The 14,923-nt window shown below is 44.1% G+C and overlaps 1 protein-coding gene across 4 annotated transcripts in view; it reads right to left on the reverse strand.

Moving 5' to 3' along the window:
* Positions 1-669: 669 nt before the first annotated feature.
* BEND5 (BEN domain containing 5) overlaps positions 670-14,923 on the reverse strand; it is a 313,319-nt gene continuing 299,065 nt past the window's right edge. For all 4 annotated transcript variants that reach the window (XM_037731912.1, XM_017510100.2, XM_017510101.2 and 1 more), the window contains 2 exons: positions 9,180-9,393; positions 670-847 (listed from right to left, as the gene is read on the reverse strand). In XM_037731912.1, coding sequence (XP_037587840.1) covers positions 690-847; positions 9,180-9,393 — 372 coding nt within the window. In that variant the 3' untranslated portion in view covers positions 670-689. The remainder of the gene's footprint in view (positions 848-9,179; positions 9,394-14,923) is intronic.

A 14,923-nucleotide genomic window follows, 5' to 3' on the forward strand; every position in this document is an offset into this window, starting at 1 on the left:
ATCTCCGATCACCTTGAGTGAGAGGCGTGATTGGTCTAAGATCTGGCCTTTGAAGTCAAAGTAATCTGCTTTTGAGACAGCCCTTCAGATCTGTAGAGAGCAACCACATCTCTTAGGAATTTTCTCTCCTTCAGCCAAATATTCCAACCCTGAAAGGAAGGGCATGCCAGGCTGCCCAATTCACTGGTCACCTCCAGTGTACACGCAATATATTAAATAAATAAATAAGGATAAAAACTGTCTACATGCCAGGTTGTACAACACACCAGTCACCTCTACTGTATATGCAACATGCTAAATAAATGAGGATAAAGATTGTCTACATCAAAGAATTAATGAAACTTTATTATAGAACAAAATAGAGGAACAGAGAAGTCCTTGGATGGTGAAAATATCCATTCAAATCCCAGTCAAGTGACAGGCAACTCAGAGATACCTTATCCCCCTCCAAGAAGAGTGTTTTCCCCATTCCCAGAAGGACACTGGTGCCAGGCTGCTCCTGAGTCTCAGCAAAGCCATCTGTCTTCTTTGGAGTGTCCACACTCAGAACAAGCCGCTGACCCCAGAACCCGACTGGATCCCTGCCCACACACCACCATGCATGGTGGGGTCTGATTTGGACGGCACCGTCGCTCGCAAATCACACGCCACACAAGGAAAACACGAAAGCTTTATGAAAAATCCAAAGTTTATTGCAAATTGTATTTTGCTTCCCTTCGTTCTTCATTTTTACAGGATTTATTAATATCCATGATTTTTTCACAGATGTACTTGTTGACTTTGGAGAGTCTCTGTGCAATTTCAGTTTCATCCACAGTTTCTTGTGCTATTCTGTCATACAAACACTCTAGACAGGGAGAAGAAACAAGACCAAGGATTAATGGTGAATTCGAGTAAAAATCTTTTAAGGAGGGTAAAAGAAAATGTGCCTCTCAATGTACTTCCCAAATACCAATTCATGTATCTGGCATAGCTATATTTTTAAATTTGCATCATAGAATGTACTTAGAAAAGAGAAGATATACAGTGTAAATGCACACTTCAAAAGTAATGATAAAGCACCATGTGCCCACCACTCAGTGTAGCAGGATATTATTGGTTCCTCCCAAACACCTGATGCCCCTCCCTAATTCTTTCCTCTCCACCAGAGATAACCATTCTCCTGAATTTTTGCTTTTTTTTCTTTTAGTGTTAATACATGTATATATCCTTAAATAACATATAGTTTATTTTCCATTTTCAATCTTTTTATAAATGCATCCACTCTACATATCATCGTGGCTTGTTTTTTTTTTCTCCACTCAAATGTTACAGTTTTGAGATGTACTCATGAGGAATATAGTTGTAGGTCATTCATTTTCACTGATGAGTAGTGTTCTATTGTATGGCTCTATCACAATTTGTTTATCCATTTTATTGTCCATGGATGCTTGGTTTTGCAATTAAAAACACCCTGGCATATGGCTCTGGGGAATATATGCAAGAAATTCTCCAGTATCAGCGTAGGCGTGGACTTGCTGAATGTAAAGATGTTTGCCTATTCAACTTTATTAGTAATGCCTGGTAAATTGTTTTCCAAAGTGGGTGTGCTGACTGGCACTCTTAGCAACAGTGTATGTAAGTAGTACTGGTGGCCCCATTTCAATAATACTTGACATTGTCACGTTATTAAGGTTCTGACAACCTGGTGGGTGTGAAGTAGTGTCTCACTGCTGCGATTACTAATGAAGCTCAGTACTGCCACTCTCTTACTGAGTCTCCACCATTTGCTGTGATAAAGCAAAAAGCCAGCTCCGGACAAGGTCTGGCTGGAGCCTGATTTCAACTGACTGCCTAGCCTGGGGCCCTGGTACAAATCTTTGCCCTAGATTCCTCACCTCATAAATAAGGATAACAAACTACAGGGTATTTTTTTTTTAATGCTGCCATGAGGCATGTGGGATAAACATGTTGCCTTTTTCAAGTTGTAAGGAATACCACCCCTGTATGGGGTTGTTCTGATTATTTTATGTATTTATAACTATTGATTCCTAGGGCCTAACACAGTGTTTGGTACAGGGGCAAGATTAAGTACAAATATGTTAAATGATTGAATAAATGCTTTTCCAGGGAAACCTAAGGGAATACAAATATTCTGGACAGAAGAGGACTAGGGTGCGGGTGGTAAAGGTGCCACGGGAGTGTGTAATAATGGGCAAAACCCTTAACTCCTATGAGCCTGAGTTTTCTCAACTAAGCAGGAATGACAATCCAATCTTGAGGAATTGCTATGGAGACCAATACAATCTTGTCATTACCAAGCCAGCTTAAAACAGGTAATTGTTTCTGATGCAGAATGTTAGCACTAGAAGGGATTGTTAAGACTAATTTATGCTAACCCCTCCACTAACATATGAGAAGCCCGAGGCCTGGAGAAAGGGAAGAGGGATGGAGCAGAATTCACTGCTGCCTCCCCACACACTGGGCCCTTCCCTGGACACGGAGCCAGCCAGTCTGCCTTCTGTGCCATCCGTGCTGCAGGCACACCTGCTATAAGCCTTCTTGCTCTGAGGCACCCTTTTCTTTTTACCAAGAAGGGTTTTGCACAAAGAAGCTTTTTAAAAGCTTTTAATTGACCTCTACCAGTCACTTCCTGACTACTCCCAAGCCTGACTAATCCTCACTTCATCTTGGCTTGGCCTTTCCATAAGGACTGAGAGGCAAGAAGGTAGGAGGCCCTGTCTCTCCCGTCCCACTTCTGCTGTATTAGTCATCATCGATTCCCGTCCTTTCCAATCTATTCCCACATCAGTGACTTTGCTCATCTCTACTTAAGTCCTTACCCTTCACCTGCCTAAGTCCTACTCATTCTTCCAGATTCAGCCATCTTGAAACCTAGTATCAGATTGAGTTAGGAGACCTCACTCTGCCTATAACTCTGTGCTCCCACACTTATCTGGGTTTTCCTGTCAAAGCACTAATCACAATCTAATAAAACTGTAACCACATTGTCGCCCCACACAGACTGGGACACCAAGGCATTCCCTCTCCACCTCTGGGCCAGGAGAAAACAAACACACGCAGTGACTTTGTAGGAACCAAATGAGGGAGACAGCCTGTGATGAGAACTGCTTAGAATCTGAGATATTCAAATCTGATTCAAACCCTAGATACTGTGTGACCTCTAGGGGAGACTTCTCTGGGTCTCAGTTTCACTATCTACAAAAGTAGCACGTCAAACCAGAGAATCTAAGAAGACTCCCCCAGCTTGGAGTCTCTAATTGTCTGCAAGGTAATAATGGCAGGTAAAGAGGCAAAGAAGACAGGAGGGGAAGGCAGGAGAGTAGGCATAGTGGCCCTGAGGGCCCCTAGCATTAGTCAGAGAAGAGGTAGAAGGAGAAAGGCTTCGGAAGAGCCCCCACAGGATTTCAATCATTCTCATTTCCTGTGGGTAACAGCACTGAACGAAGGGCTCCTCAGGTTGATTAAAAGGCTTTCGTTAGACTCCAGATATTAATCACCTGCAGTTGCCGGGAATGTCTCCCTCTGCGAGGCAGCATTTGAGATTATTGCTTAATTAACAAGGTTTATAACAGTGCTAATGTGTCCTATTAAAAAAGTTATAAAAATTAACCAGAAAGCAATGCTGAGGCTCATTTAGAAAACTCAGACACTCGGCAAATGGTCATTTGACCTTAATAGGTTTAACTGTCATTCTGGAGCTTGTCATTGGAGAAAGACTCTGCTTCAGCTCTCTTGCTTTTATCTTTCCAAAGCAGCGTCAATGTTTGTCCCATCCTTCTGCTATCCGGTAAGGAATTATTTTAAAATCAAAGAGAAGAAGGAATCCTCACCAATGCTGTGAGCATAAAGGTTTTTCTATTTTTTTTTTTTTACGGCAAATGTGACTACATATGAGAAAATCAGACAAAATAAATACAATGTCAATCCAGCAGACAGCTTGCATGGGAAGAACCAGCCAAATGCAAACTGGAATAGCTCAAATAATTAGGCTAAAAACAGTGGTTATATCGTGGGATAGGAGACAGATGTCAAACCTGCCTCTCTTTAGTAAAAATAATAATAAAAAAAATCAACATTATATTTCAGTAATACAAGAAACCTCTGGCGACAGCAGGAAGCCTGAAACCCTAGCCCAGCCTGGCTGTCTCTAATCAGATGTATGGCCTTAGGCAAGTCAACTTACTTCTCATTCACATACGTGGCAAGCATTTACAGGCAATAAGGGTTAAACAAGGCTCCTAGGAGGCAAAGATACAGTAAGAAGAGAACTGAGGTAGGCACTGGGTGCTGTTGGATGAATGACAGAAGCATCCATCCACCCTAAAAGGTCCGAGATGACTTCCTGAAGGAAGGCTCACCTACCTAAGCAGATCTGGGTGTAAGCAGCATCTAGCCAGGCAAAGCAGCACAGATGGAAGGTAGGTAGGGTGACCTGTGTTCCAGGCATCCAGAAAAGTATTTGCAAATTCCCCAAGGTTACAGGGAACAAGGCTTGTTCAGGGAATACAGCAGTTCACCGTGATAATAACGTTAAGAGTTCAAGGGGAATACTGCTGAAAAATAATACTGGAGATACAGCCAGGAACCAGATTACAAGGTGCTTTTATGGCATGTTAAGAAGCTTACCCTTTAATAATGAACATTCTGAACAGGCTGTGACCAGGTGGTGGTCAAGGGATATCTGTTTTCTGAAGATTGCTCTGGTTACATAAGAGAGGAGTCTGGAAGCTGCCAGAGTCATGGAGGGGAGAAACGAGTGTGGGCTATGAGAAGGGCAGTAGCTATGGAGAGACGCAGATGGTTCTCTCCATATTTGGAAAAAGTAAAGAAATTTAAAATGGCTTGGAAAATGGGGGAGTGGATCAGCAGTGGTTTAAGAGAGATCTGGGGGCCAAACAGATGGGTAGTGAGGGATGTGGAGGAGTCAAGGATGAAGCCTGGGTGCCCGGCTGGTGGTACTACTCATCAAGACAGGGAACACAGAAGAGGCAGAAGGCTTCACACAGAAGGAGAGAAAAGAAGAGAGAGAAGTGAGCAGTGCAGTTTTGCCAATGTCATGTGGACATCTGTGAAGAGATGACCAGTGGGCGCTTGGACATACAGATCAAGAGATCAGAAGTGTGAATTGAGGTCAAATACAGGTTTGAGAATCATCATTGACTGAATCAACAAATATGTATTGAGCGCTTACTATGCGCTAGCCCTGAATAATATGCTTGTAAAGTTTAAATCTAAAGGAAGTGGGAGAAAAAAGAAAATTATCATGTAAAAAAAGTAAATAGGAAATGCTATACAGAGACTTGAAGTAGGGTGAGGTGACAGACAGCAATGGAAAGGCCACTTTAGACTAAGTGGCTAGGGAGGCCTCTCTCAGTGACAGCGAGGAGGGCATGCAGATCAGGAGCAAGGGAGTGGGAACAGGAAGGAGTGAAAGAACTCCAAGGCTACAGCATGGCGGCAAACGGGAAGTGTGATACAAGATGATGTCAGAGGCGTCCCAAAGGCAGATCATCGGTAACAGCTGAGGAGTACGGATTTCAACGCAGAGCCAAGGGCACACTGAAGGCAACGGGAACAACAGGAAGTGAGAAGAGACGCTGAGGAATGCTTGGCAGGATTAGACAGAAGAGGGCTGGAGACAAAGGGGCGGGCCCATCAAGGAGACTGAGAAGCCAGAAAGATGGGAAGAAACCCCCAGCGTGCAGAACAGGTTTCTCAGTGAAGGAGGAATGGTCATGTCAAACAGGGCCAGTGAGAGTGTGAGAAACACACAAGGATTTAGTGACAAGGAAGTCACTGGGGACCTTGGTGAAAACAGATCAAGCAGAAGGCTGGGAGGCCGAGGCAAATGGCAAGGGCATTATCAGGGAACACAGTGGGTGCAGCTAGTCTTTCCAGGAGCCTGGATGTGAAACAAGGGAGATATGAGAGCAGCTGGGTGACAGAGTGCCCTTTAAGGAGGGTTTCTTTGCTTTTGTAAGAAATGAGTGATCAAGTATATTCAAACGATGCTGGGAAGGAATCAGTAGAGCAGGAACACAACTGAAGGAACAAGGTACTTAGGAAGGCAGGCAGATTGAAATCCAGAGCTCAGGTGGAGAGACTCACCAGCCCCCCCAAAAAGAAAGAACTCTTTTGGGACAGGAGGCAGGAAAATTGAGGACATAGTTAAGTCTGTAGGTGTGATGCGTCAAAACTGTGGAAATTCCTTTACTTTCCTCTCTGAAAGAAGAGACAAGGCCTATCTCTTAGATGTGAGCTATCATATGTGAAAAAGTAAAAAAAATTAAAAAGGGCTTGGAAAATTAGGGAGTTGATCAGGGAGGGAAACTCAGACAACTTGGCAGATGATGTGGAGTCCCAGCAGGGTTTGAAGCTAAGGAGTGTGTCATGGCCCAAGCCACATGGATGAGGTATATTCTTCTACGTTGCTGCACTGCTACAATCCTGGGCAGCCCTGACTATCTTCAGAGGTAAGATCGTTTCAGCTTAGTTTTCAGCTAACAAATCTGAAACACGGAGAGAAAGTGATTTACAAGAAATCACACTAACAGTTGGTCAGGGGATCGGCTTGTGGGTCTCAGTATTTCTTCTGTTCAACCCTTCATTTACTGAGTGCCTACTATATGCCAGGTATTGTGTTTGGCAAAGAGGCCACAGAGGTGAGTCAAATATAGTTCCCTGATCCCTGAGGCAGACACACAGCAGATGATTTTATATCATGTGATAATGGTAGAAACAGACAGTTATCTGAAGGCACCCAGGACCCCCTGAGTCATGTTCCAATAAGCACAACAGAATTAGAGGTTGGTCGCCTACCAGGCAGGGCAGGGCAGGGCTGCATCCCCAGAATGGCCTTTTTCTCAGGGTGACCTCCCAAATCAGGCTTTACCACTTCAGACAGCAGCCAGACCAAAGGTTACCTCTGCTTATCCAAAAATAAGCAGCTGCCTAAATCAGTTAATCTGGAGCCAGCCAGGCAAGGGAGGCAGCTATGTTACAGCAGAACAAGCCCAGACCAGAGTCGGGGGGTGTGTGTTTGAATCTAGGCTCTGAAACCTTATAGTTGTGACCTCAGGCTGGCTGCTTACCCTATGTCCTGCCACCTTGACCTCCAAAATATACCCTAAACCTGGGCATATTTCTCCACCTCCAGTGCTGTGCCCTTAGTCTATGGGCAGCAGCATCTCCCACCAAGAAGAGCAATGCAACAGCTTTGTAACTCATCTCCCATGTGGTCACTCCATGATTGGAAGACCTCCACTGCCCTCCTACTCTAGTAAATCCAAGGTGCTTACTGTGGCCTTCTCAGCCCTACAAGACTGGCTCTCGCCCACCTCCCTGAACTCACTCTCCCTTCTTCTGCATCCCAGCCATCTGGGGCTTCTTCACACCTGTAAGATGCCAGCCTTCACACCTGCTGCTTATTCTGCCTGTTCTGCCACCCCTCTGTCTTTTACAAGGATGACTCTTCCACATCCAGCTTGCAGCTCAATGTCACCTCCTCAAACAGACCTTCTCCAACTACCCCAGAGAATGCAGCCCTCTCTGTCCTACCACAGCATGAGGAAGCTCATAGTACCTAAAATTATCGAACTTGTTCCTGGACATATTTGTTGTCTGCCGCAGAGTCTGCTGAAAACATACGTGTTGACTGACTGAGTCTTACTTTCTTTATGAAAACATGGCAGACCTGGACACTGAGAGATCAGTGGTTAGGAGCACAGATTCTGAAGACGGCCTGCTGGCTCGACTCCCAGCTCTCCTCCCACTAGCTGTAAAACCTGGTCAAATTACTTAACATCTCTGTCTCAGTTTCCTTATCTGTAAAATAGAATTATAATAGTAGCCAACAGTAGGGTTGTTAGGAGGATAATGAGCTAACATATATAAAAGTGTTTTTAAAAAGAGAACCATTAAAAAAAAGCACACCCCAAATCCTGAAACACAGTAAGGACCTAAAATAATTATCAACTACTGTATTCTCTTTGCTCCCTCTACACCACTGTCTGTCTCTATAGTTTTTATTTTCTGTAGAGTAACTAGTTGTTTTTTGTGTTTATCTTCCCCATGAGACTATGAGCTCCTTGCAGATGGATGCTGTGTCTTATCCCTCTTTGTGTCCTCAATACCCAGTAGAGGGCCTGGCAAGGAATGGAAGGGTGGAGAAAGGGTGGGAGAGAGGGCGGAAAGAAAAAAAAAGAGGAGAAAGAAGAGGTAAGAGAGAAAATAGAAGATGAAGGAAGAAAGGAGGGAAGGAGGGAAGGAAAAAAAGAGGAGAGAGGAATAAAAGGAGGGAGGGAAGGAAAGAGGGAGGAAGGAGAAAAGAAAGGAGGGAAGGAAGGAAGGGAAAAAGAAAGAAGGAGGGGAAAAAGGAAGGAAGAAAAAAGGTAGGAAAAAAGAAAAAAAGGAAAGAAGGAAGAAAAAAGGAAGGAAGAAAAAAGAAGGGAAGGAAAAAAGGAAGGAAGAAAAAAGGAAGGTAGGAAAGAGGGAAGGAAGGAAGTAAAGAAGGGAGGGAGGGAGGGAGGGAAAATTCAAGAGTCCGGGATACAGCCCTATCTTTAGGGAGACAAGTGGCTCCCTGTCTCTTTTCCTGCCCTCCAACCTCTCCCAAATACCAGAAAGGAAGCTGAATCTTTTGACTATCAGCTGGTCTTCATCTCATTAACTGCTCCAGGCACAATGCTAGAACTACCAAGAGCTGCATCCCCTAGCCTTGATGTTTCCTGCTCTGGGTACACAACAGCACTCCTTTCCCATCTCCATGCCTTCGTTCAAGATGCCTCTGCCTCCTGAAGCATAACACCTCACCATACACATCTGTGTCTCCGTATCCGTCAAGGCCCAGTTCAGTGACCCCCTTCCCCAGGAAGTCTTCCCTGATTTTCCAGCTAAGGGTGTCCTCCCCTCCTGAGAACTCCCTTGGCATGCCATCTGTCCCTTTCTCATGCTAATTCCTTGTGGAATGTAATTGTACTTGGGTCCACAGCTCATCTGCCTGGTAAATGTGAGCTCTTCTGGGGCATTTGGGTTATCTGCTCAGGTGTCCACGGGCTCAGCCCAGGGCCTGGCATGCAGAGGCCTCATTAAGTAATCACTGAATTGAATTGTGCCTAATACATTCTCGACAGAGTAAAAGACAGAATCCCAGCCAGTGTTTCCACTCAGTGACCTACCTCTGACGATGCTTAGTTTGTGAGGCGAGAGGGGTGGTTTAGGGACCGCATCTTTCTTTTTTTTTGTGGCAACTCCTGTGACGCTTCTGTTTTTCAGAACATCTGTTCCCCAAATCATAACTGCCAAGTTCTTCGTGTACTTGGAATCTCCTTGGGTTACTTGTAGCTGGTGCCATTTCTCCTCATCAACCCAAATCCCGCTTCCCAGATGGACCTGAGAGGAATAGGAACACCAGCACCTGTTTAGTCCGACAGGAGGGCAGTGGGAGGCTTCTCTTGTCCTTTAAAAAGCATTGCTGCACAACTGTAAGAGATCCATGTCATAAATAAAAATTAACTCTCTTTAAGGGTGATCATAATAGCTATCATCTACTGAATACCTGTAGTGTGCCAGGCCTTATTCCAGTGCTTTATATTTGCTATCTCAAATCTTTATGCCAATTGTGGATAGAAGGCCTTATAACACTGTTTTCCTTTCAGTTGGAAAAACCAGGTTTAGAAAGGTGAGATGACTTGCCAAGTATCACTCAACTAGTAACTGGCAGAGTTGAGATTCTACACTATACTTAGGTTATTGCTAGACTGCTCAGAGCCTGACCAAATCTCAGAATACACATGCCTAAATTCTTTCTGTGTTACATATGGAAAGACTCTTCTTCCTCTAATGTGAACATTCTGGGACATATATCTTCCTAGCATGGTGGTTCTCAACCTTGGCTGCACACAGGGGTCAACTGGGAAGCTGGAAAAATCACCAGTGCTGGACGTGCATGGTGGCTCACGCCTGTAATCCCAGCACTTTGGAAGGCCAAGGCGGGCGGATCATGAGATCAGGAGATCAAGACCATCCTGGCTAACACGGGGAAACCCCGCCTCTACTAAAAACACAACAAATTTGCCGGGCGTGGTGGCACAAGCCTGTAGTCCCAGCTGCTCAGGAGGCTGAGGCAGGAGAATCGCTTGAACTTGGGAAGCAGAAGTTGCAGTGAGCCGAGATACTGCATTCCAGCTTGAGCGATAGAGCGAGACTCTGTCTCAAAAACAACAAAAAAAAAATCACCAGTGCCTGGACCCCACTTGCAGAGATTCTGATTTATTTGGATGGGGTGTGGCCTAAATACTTCCAGTGTATGGCTGCATGTGAAAACCTCTGCCAGTGAGAGTAAGGAGAGCTGGTGCCCTGCCAACTGGAAGGCTGTGCCAGTCCTTTCCCACCTCTGAGCTTCATTTCCCTACCTATGCAGTGGGAGAGCTGGATTTCATCTCAAAGTGCCTTCTGGCTCAAAACACCTATGATTTTAAACACAACACAAGGCACCCAATTTGATTCCGACGGCACAAAGAACAAAATCCAATCTTATGCTCCCTATGAGTTTCAGTGCAGAGCCAATAAGACCCAGAATGTTCCAGCAATAAGCTACAAGCTTGTAAATTTGTTCTCTTTTCTGCATCTTCAGTAAATCTAAAAAAAAGTTAGTATAAAATTTACATCTCACAAGTCATTTACTAACATTACAAATTAAAAAATAGTGTCGCTTTGACATTGCCATTTACGTCGTGCTTCTGCTGAGTCTGTGAGGGGAGGAAATGCCTTTGTGGGGACAGAGGGTGGCAGGTGCTAATGAGCTTAACTTTCTAAGGGGCATGAAAAGGATCTGCCAAATGTTCCTGTTTTCAGAAATGCCTGCAGGTTGCCAACATCACATGGTCAGAGACATCTCTGGAGAAGTCGTGGTCTAGGAGACTTGACGCATTCCCAACTAATGGCAGGCCAGCAAGACCAATTGTTCAAAAAACAATTAAAGATCTTTCTACTACTGAAGCTTGGCTTGGGAGGGAAGGTGAGTACACACAGTCAGGCAGTCAGGTGTCAGCCAGCAACACTTCTTCCTTTACCAATTACTGAAATTTTCCAACCATCAAGAAGAAAAAAAATAGCAACGCAGCCCACCCAGGAATGTAAGTAAACAATCCACCTGCACATCTGACTTCACCTCCTTTTGCTCAAAAGATCATTCAGACTGCTGCAGGCAATCAGATAACTAGATCCACCTGGCCTCCCTGCGCTGTAAACTTCAGTATTGCAAATCTGTTCATCTGCTCAGGAAAGATAAGCAGCCCTGGAGTGAGATGTACTACCTGGCTGCTGGCTAGGCGACACGGACACCAAGGTCACACGTGGCCTTTTCTCCCCAGTTCGTACTGCAGGTGGGCAGTCTGTGTGCTAGAGGGGGCATGCTGGGGACAAGTTCCCCACTGCTCCCCGCTGGACCCTGTATCACTTCCCTTGATGACACTTGACGCCACCCACACAAGCTTCCTAGGATAGGAGAAAAACAAGGAACTTTGAAATATTTTCAATTCTGAATCAGAAAATCACAGAGATGGATGCCAACTTCAGATTTCTCAAAAATCTCTGTTTCTCCCTGACTCTTGCTTTCCTGTGATCTTTTAATTTGTTATTCTTGAAAGGGAGATGAAAGTCCTTTTAGTCAATGTTCTATAAGAGAAAAGGGGCACTAGTATTTTTTGAGTACCTATAATGAACCAGGTACTGTACATTCAATTTATTTATTCCTCATAATGACCTTAAGAGATGGAAACAGGTAGAAATTATTTTCCCATTATACAGATGTAAACAGAGATTCAGAGGGACTGAATAACTTTTCCTAAGGTACAGTCAATTTTGGAATCAAGATTCAAATCCAAATCCTGAAGCTTCTGCTCTCCCTGTCTTCCTTGCTGCCACCAAGGTGGTACTGACATAGATGAAAGACAGCAGACCTAACACATCAGTGTTCAGTTACTTTTCCTCTTTTCTCTGTATCTGCCTGGCTACTTCCCATGCCAGCTCCCAGCGTAGTTCACCACTGCAGACAGGGAAGCCAGGAAAACAGCCACGGACTGGCCTTTGCCTCCAGTCCTTGCTCCCTCCAACCCGCCCACCCTATAATCACCACACATTAAGTTCCCTAAAACACCTCTTTCCCTGTTTGACTAGATGACTTCTGCAGTCTTTCAACTGTGTTTTTATGTCAATCCTCTGGAACTCTGAATGGCTCCCTGTGTCCTACCACATATAACCCAACTTCTTCAGCCTGGCTTTCAAGGCCCATTAGAATCCTTTGTGTCTACTAATCTTCACTCTCCTACTACATTTATCTACATAGTCCATCTACACTATAAAATTCCTGAACTCGTTCATTTGCTGCTACTTCCAGTGCGCTATAACATCAAGAAGATGGGTGCTGGAGCTGCCGGCCCTGGGTGTAAATCTCAGCTCTTCTACCTGGTTGCAACTCACTTTACTTTTCTGAGCCTTCCTTTTCTCAGCTACACAGTCAGCAGACCACTGCTACCTCAGAGTTGTTGTGAGGGTCAAAAGAGAAAAGATGCGTAAAGTGTCAGGAGGCCAGCAACTGTTACATCCTTTGCTCTCTTTCCCCTCCCCGTGTTTCTGTTCCTGCCATTCTCTTGCCCAGGAATAAATGTTTTCCCTATTTTCTTAAGCCTGCTAATCTTTCAAGTCTAAAATCCAAGAAACACTCCTTAATTACTGCAGGGCTAAGTTCTATCCCTTCTGAATTTCTAGTCCACTTAGAGCCACTGCTACCTAATTCAGCCCTTCACAGTACCTGTCACTGGGGAAGGTCAAGGCTTTGATGTCCCCTGTAAAGTGATAAGGCCTAGTCTGTACACTAAGCAGTAAGAAATTGATGGGCATATTTAATGGCTTTATGGAACTGTTTTTTTTGCTTCTGATGAGCTGCTGTTCCTTGGAGAAGAAAATATTTTCTGACATTCACTCAAGTACAATGCCAACTTTAGAGCACAGAAAGACATGAGCTTCCCTACAACCATGCACAGGTATATGCTGGGGCATTTGAGACAAGGGCCCCTGAGGTTAGCAAGGCTCAAGGTCACCTGGAGCAATGCTCAGCTTTGAGGGATGTAGCAGAACAGACTGGTGAGAGCACTGGCCTAGGACCCAGGAGGTCTGGCTTTCAGTTCCTGCCTATATAATTATCTAACCTGTTATATAATTGTAGAGGAGTCTAGATGTGTTTCCCTATCCATATTACGTATAAATTAGGTTATTTAAAATTTAATGGTCTTTGCAGCTTTATGATTCAATGAGTTTTTGAAATAAAACATCTTAGACAAAGAAAAGCAATGCACTTTACCCAAATCAGAATTTGTGTGGCAAGCCCAACTCATGTAGACCACAGTATACTGTTTGACCAAAGTGTTACTGTTATGTGTCAAAGGAGGTTATCAAAAATGTGGCATCTGGTAGGATGGAACTTGATCAAATTATATTTGTGTGAAAAGTTTTATAGGACAAAACTCATTTCCTACTAGGAAATGTATCCCATTCCAATGCTCTAAGCCTTGCAGAGATTAAGGCCTCTGATCATGCAGACAGAAGGAAGAGTCAGAGAAGACAGCAGAGCCACGAACAATGAGGGCTACTTCTGAGACGTGGGAGATGCTGTTCGGGGAAGCTGCTGTCATTTTCCGCGTGTTCACTTCCTTTCTTCTGCATTTAACTCTCTCTGCCTGACTACCAATTAGGTGCAAGCAAAAACCAGGTTAGTCTTGTAGCAACATGTTGGCAAAAACCAATGAAAAAACAAAATAGGCATTTTCAAGATTTGCTGTTCAACTCGTGTAAAAAAATTAAATGAGGTTTGAGAGACTCATTTTCTGGGGGAAGAATGCTATCTTTGCAAAAGAGGCCCCCTATAATGCTCTGAAACTATCCATCAGCCTTCAAGGCAAGGGAGAAATAGATTTCTCTTGGAAGCTACCTTAATAAAAACTCTCTAGTCACTCCACAATGTGGTCATGACTAAAAGGAAATCAACAAACATAGCATAGTCCTCTTTTATCTGATTGGGGAAGGTTCACCAAACTTAGATACACAGTTTGAATCAGAAAGGACTTTGGAAAGCATCAATCTGATCTCATCTTTGACAGATAAGGATGCTGAGACCCAGAGAAGTGAAGGACCTTTGCAAGGTCACACAGGTAGGACAGATACAGAGCTATGCTAACAACTCAGGCTCTAGGCTGCCGACTTTCAACCTGTCATGCCACTTCTCCTCTGCAAAGCTGACATTTCAAGCCTGTTGAAGGGAACAAGGCAAGGCAGAATGGTCCTACGGTCTGGCCCATCAGCTTTGCCTCTGCAGGGGAGGAAGCACTCAGTGGGAGACGCAGGGAATGACAGCACATCCAAGAGAGCCCTGAAAACTAATAGGTTTCATTTCCTTAGCTTGACAATATTTGCTTTGGCTCAGGTTGGCCAGTTGCAGAGACATATCTGGACAAACCCAAACAAAACAATTTTTTCTTTATCATCAACCCACCAGAGAATGATACTAAATAAACAGAGACCTTTTGAAGTTTGAGGCAAGAAAAATGAACCGACACATATGATACCTTAAGGAGAATGAGAGGCGATATCTGTAATGCATGCCACGGTGGCAGAGAACATAACACGAAAGCTGAATTTCACCAGTGCCCACACAAAGGGCTCTGATATACTTCTTCAAAGATGAATTTGACTGAAGGTTAGAAGAATGTCAGAACAGTTTCCTCCTCCGCCCTGCTGCTATATAATCATGTGACTTTAAGATTTTTCAAAAGCTATTCCATTACTAATAGTGCTTAAGTTTTCATTCATCATTTGTTTTCAAGGTCATCTAAATAAATCCGAGGAATTCTATGTGGCCTAGGAC

This window comes from Cebus imitator, unplaced genomic scaffold (genome assembly GCF_001604975.1).
Source record: "Cebus imitator isolate Cc_AM_T3 unplaced genomic scaffold, Cebus_imitator-1.0 Scaffold430, whole genome shotgun sequence".
Taxonomy (NCBI): domain Eukaryota; kingdom Metazoa; phylum Chordata; class Mammalia; order Primates; family Cebidae; genus Cebus; species Cebus imitator.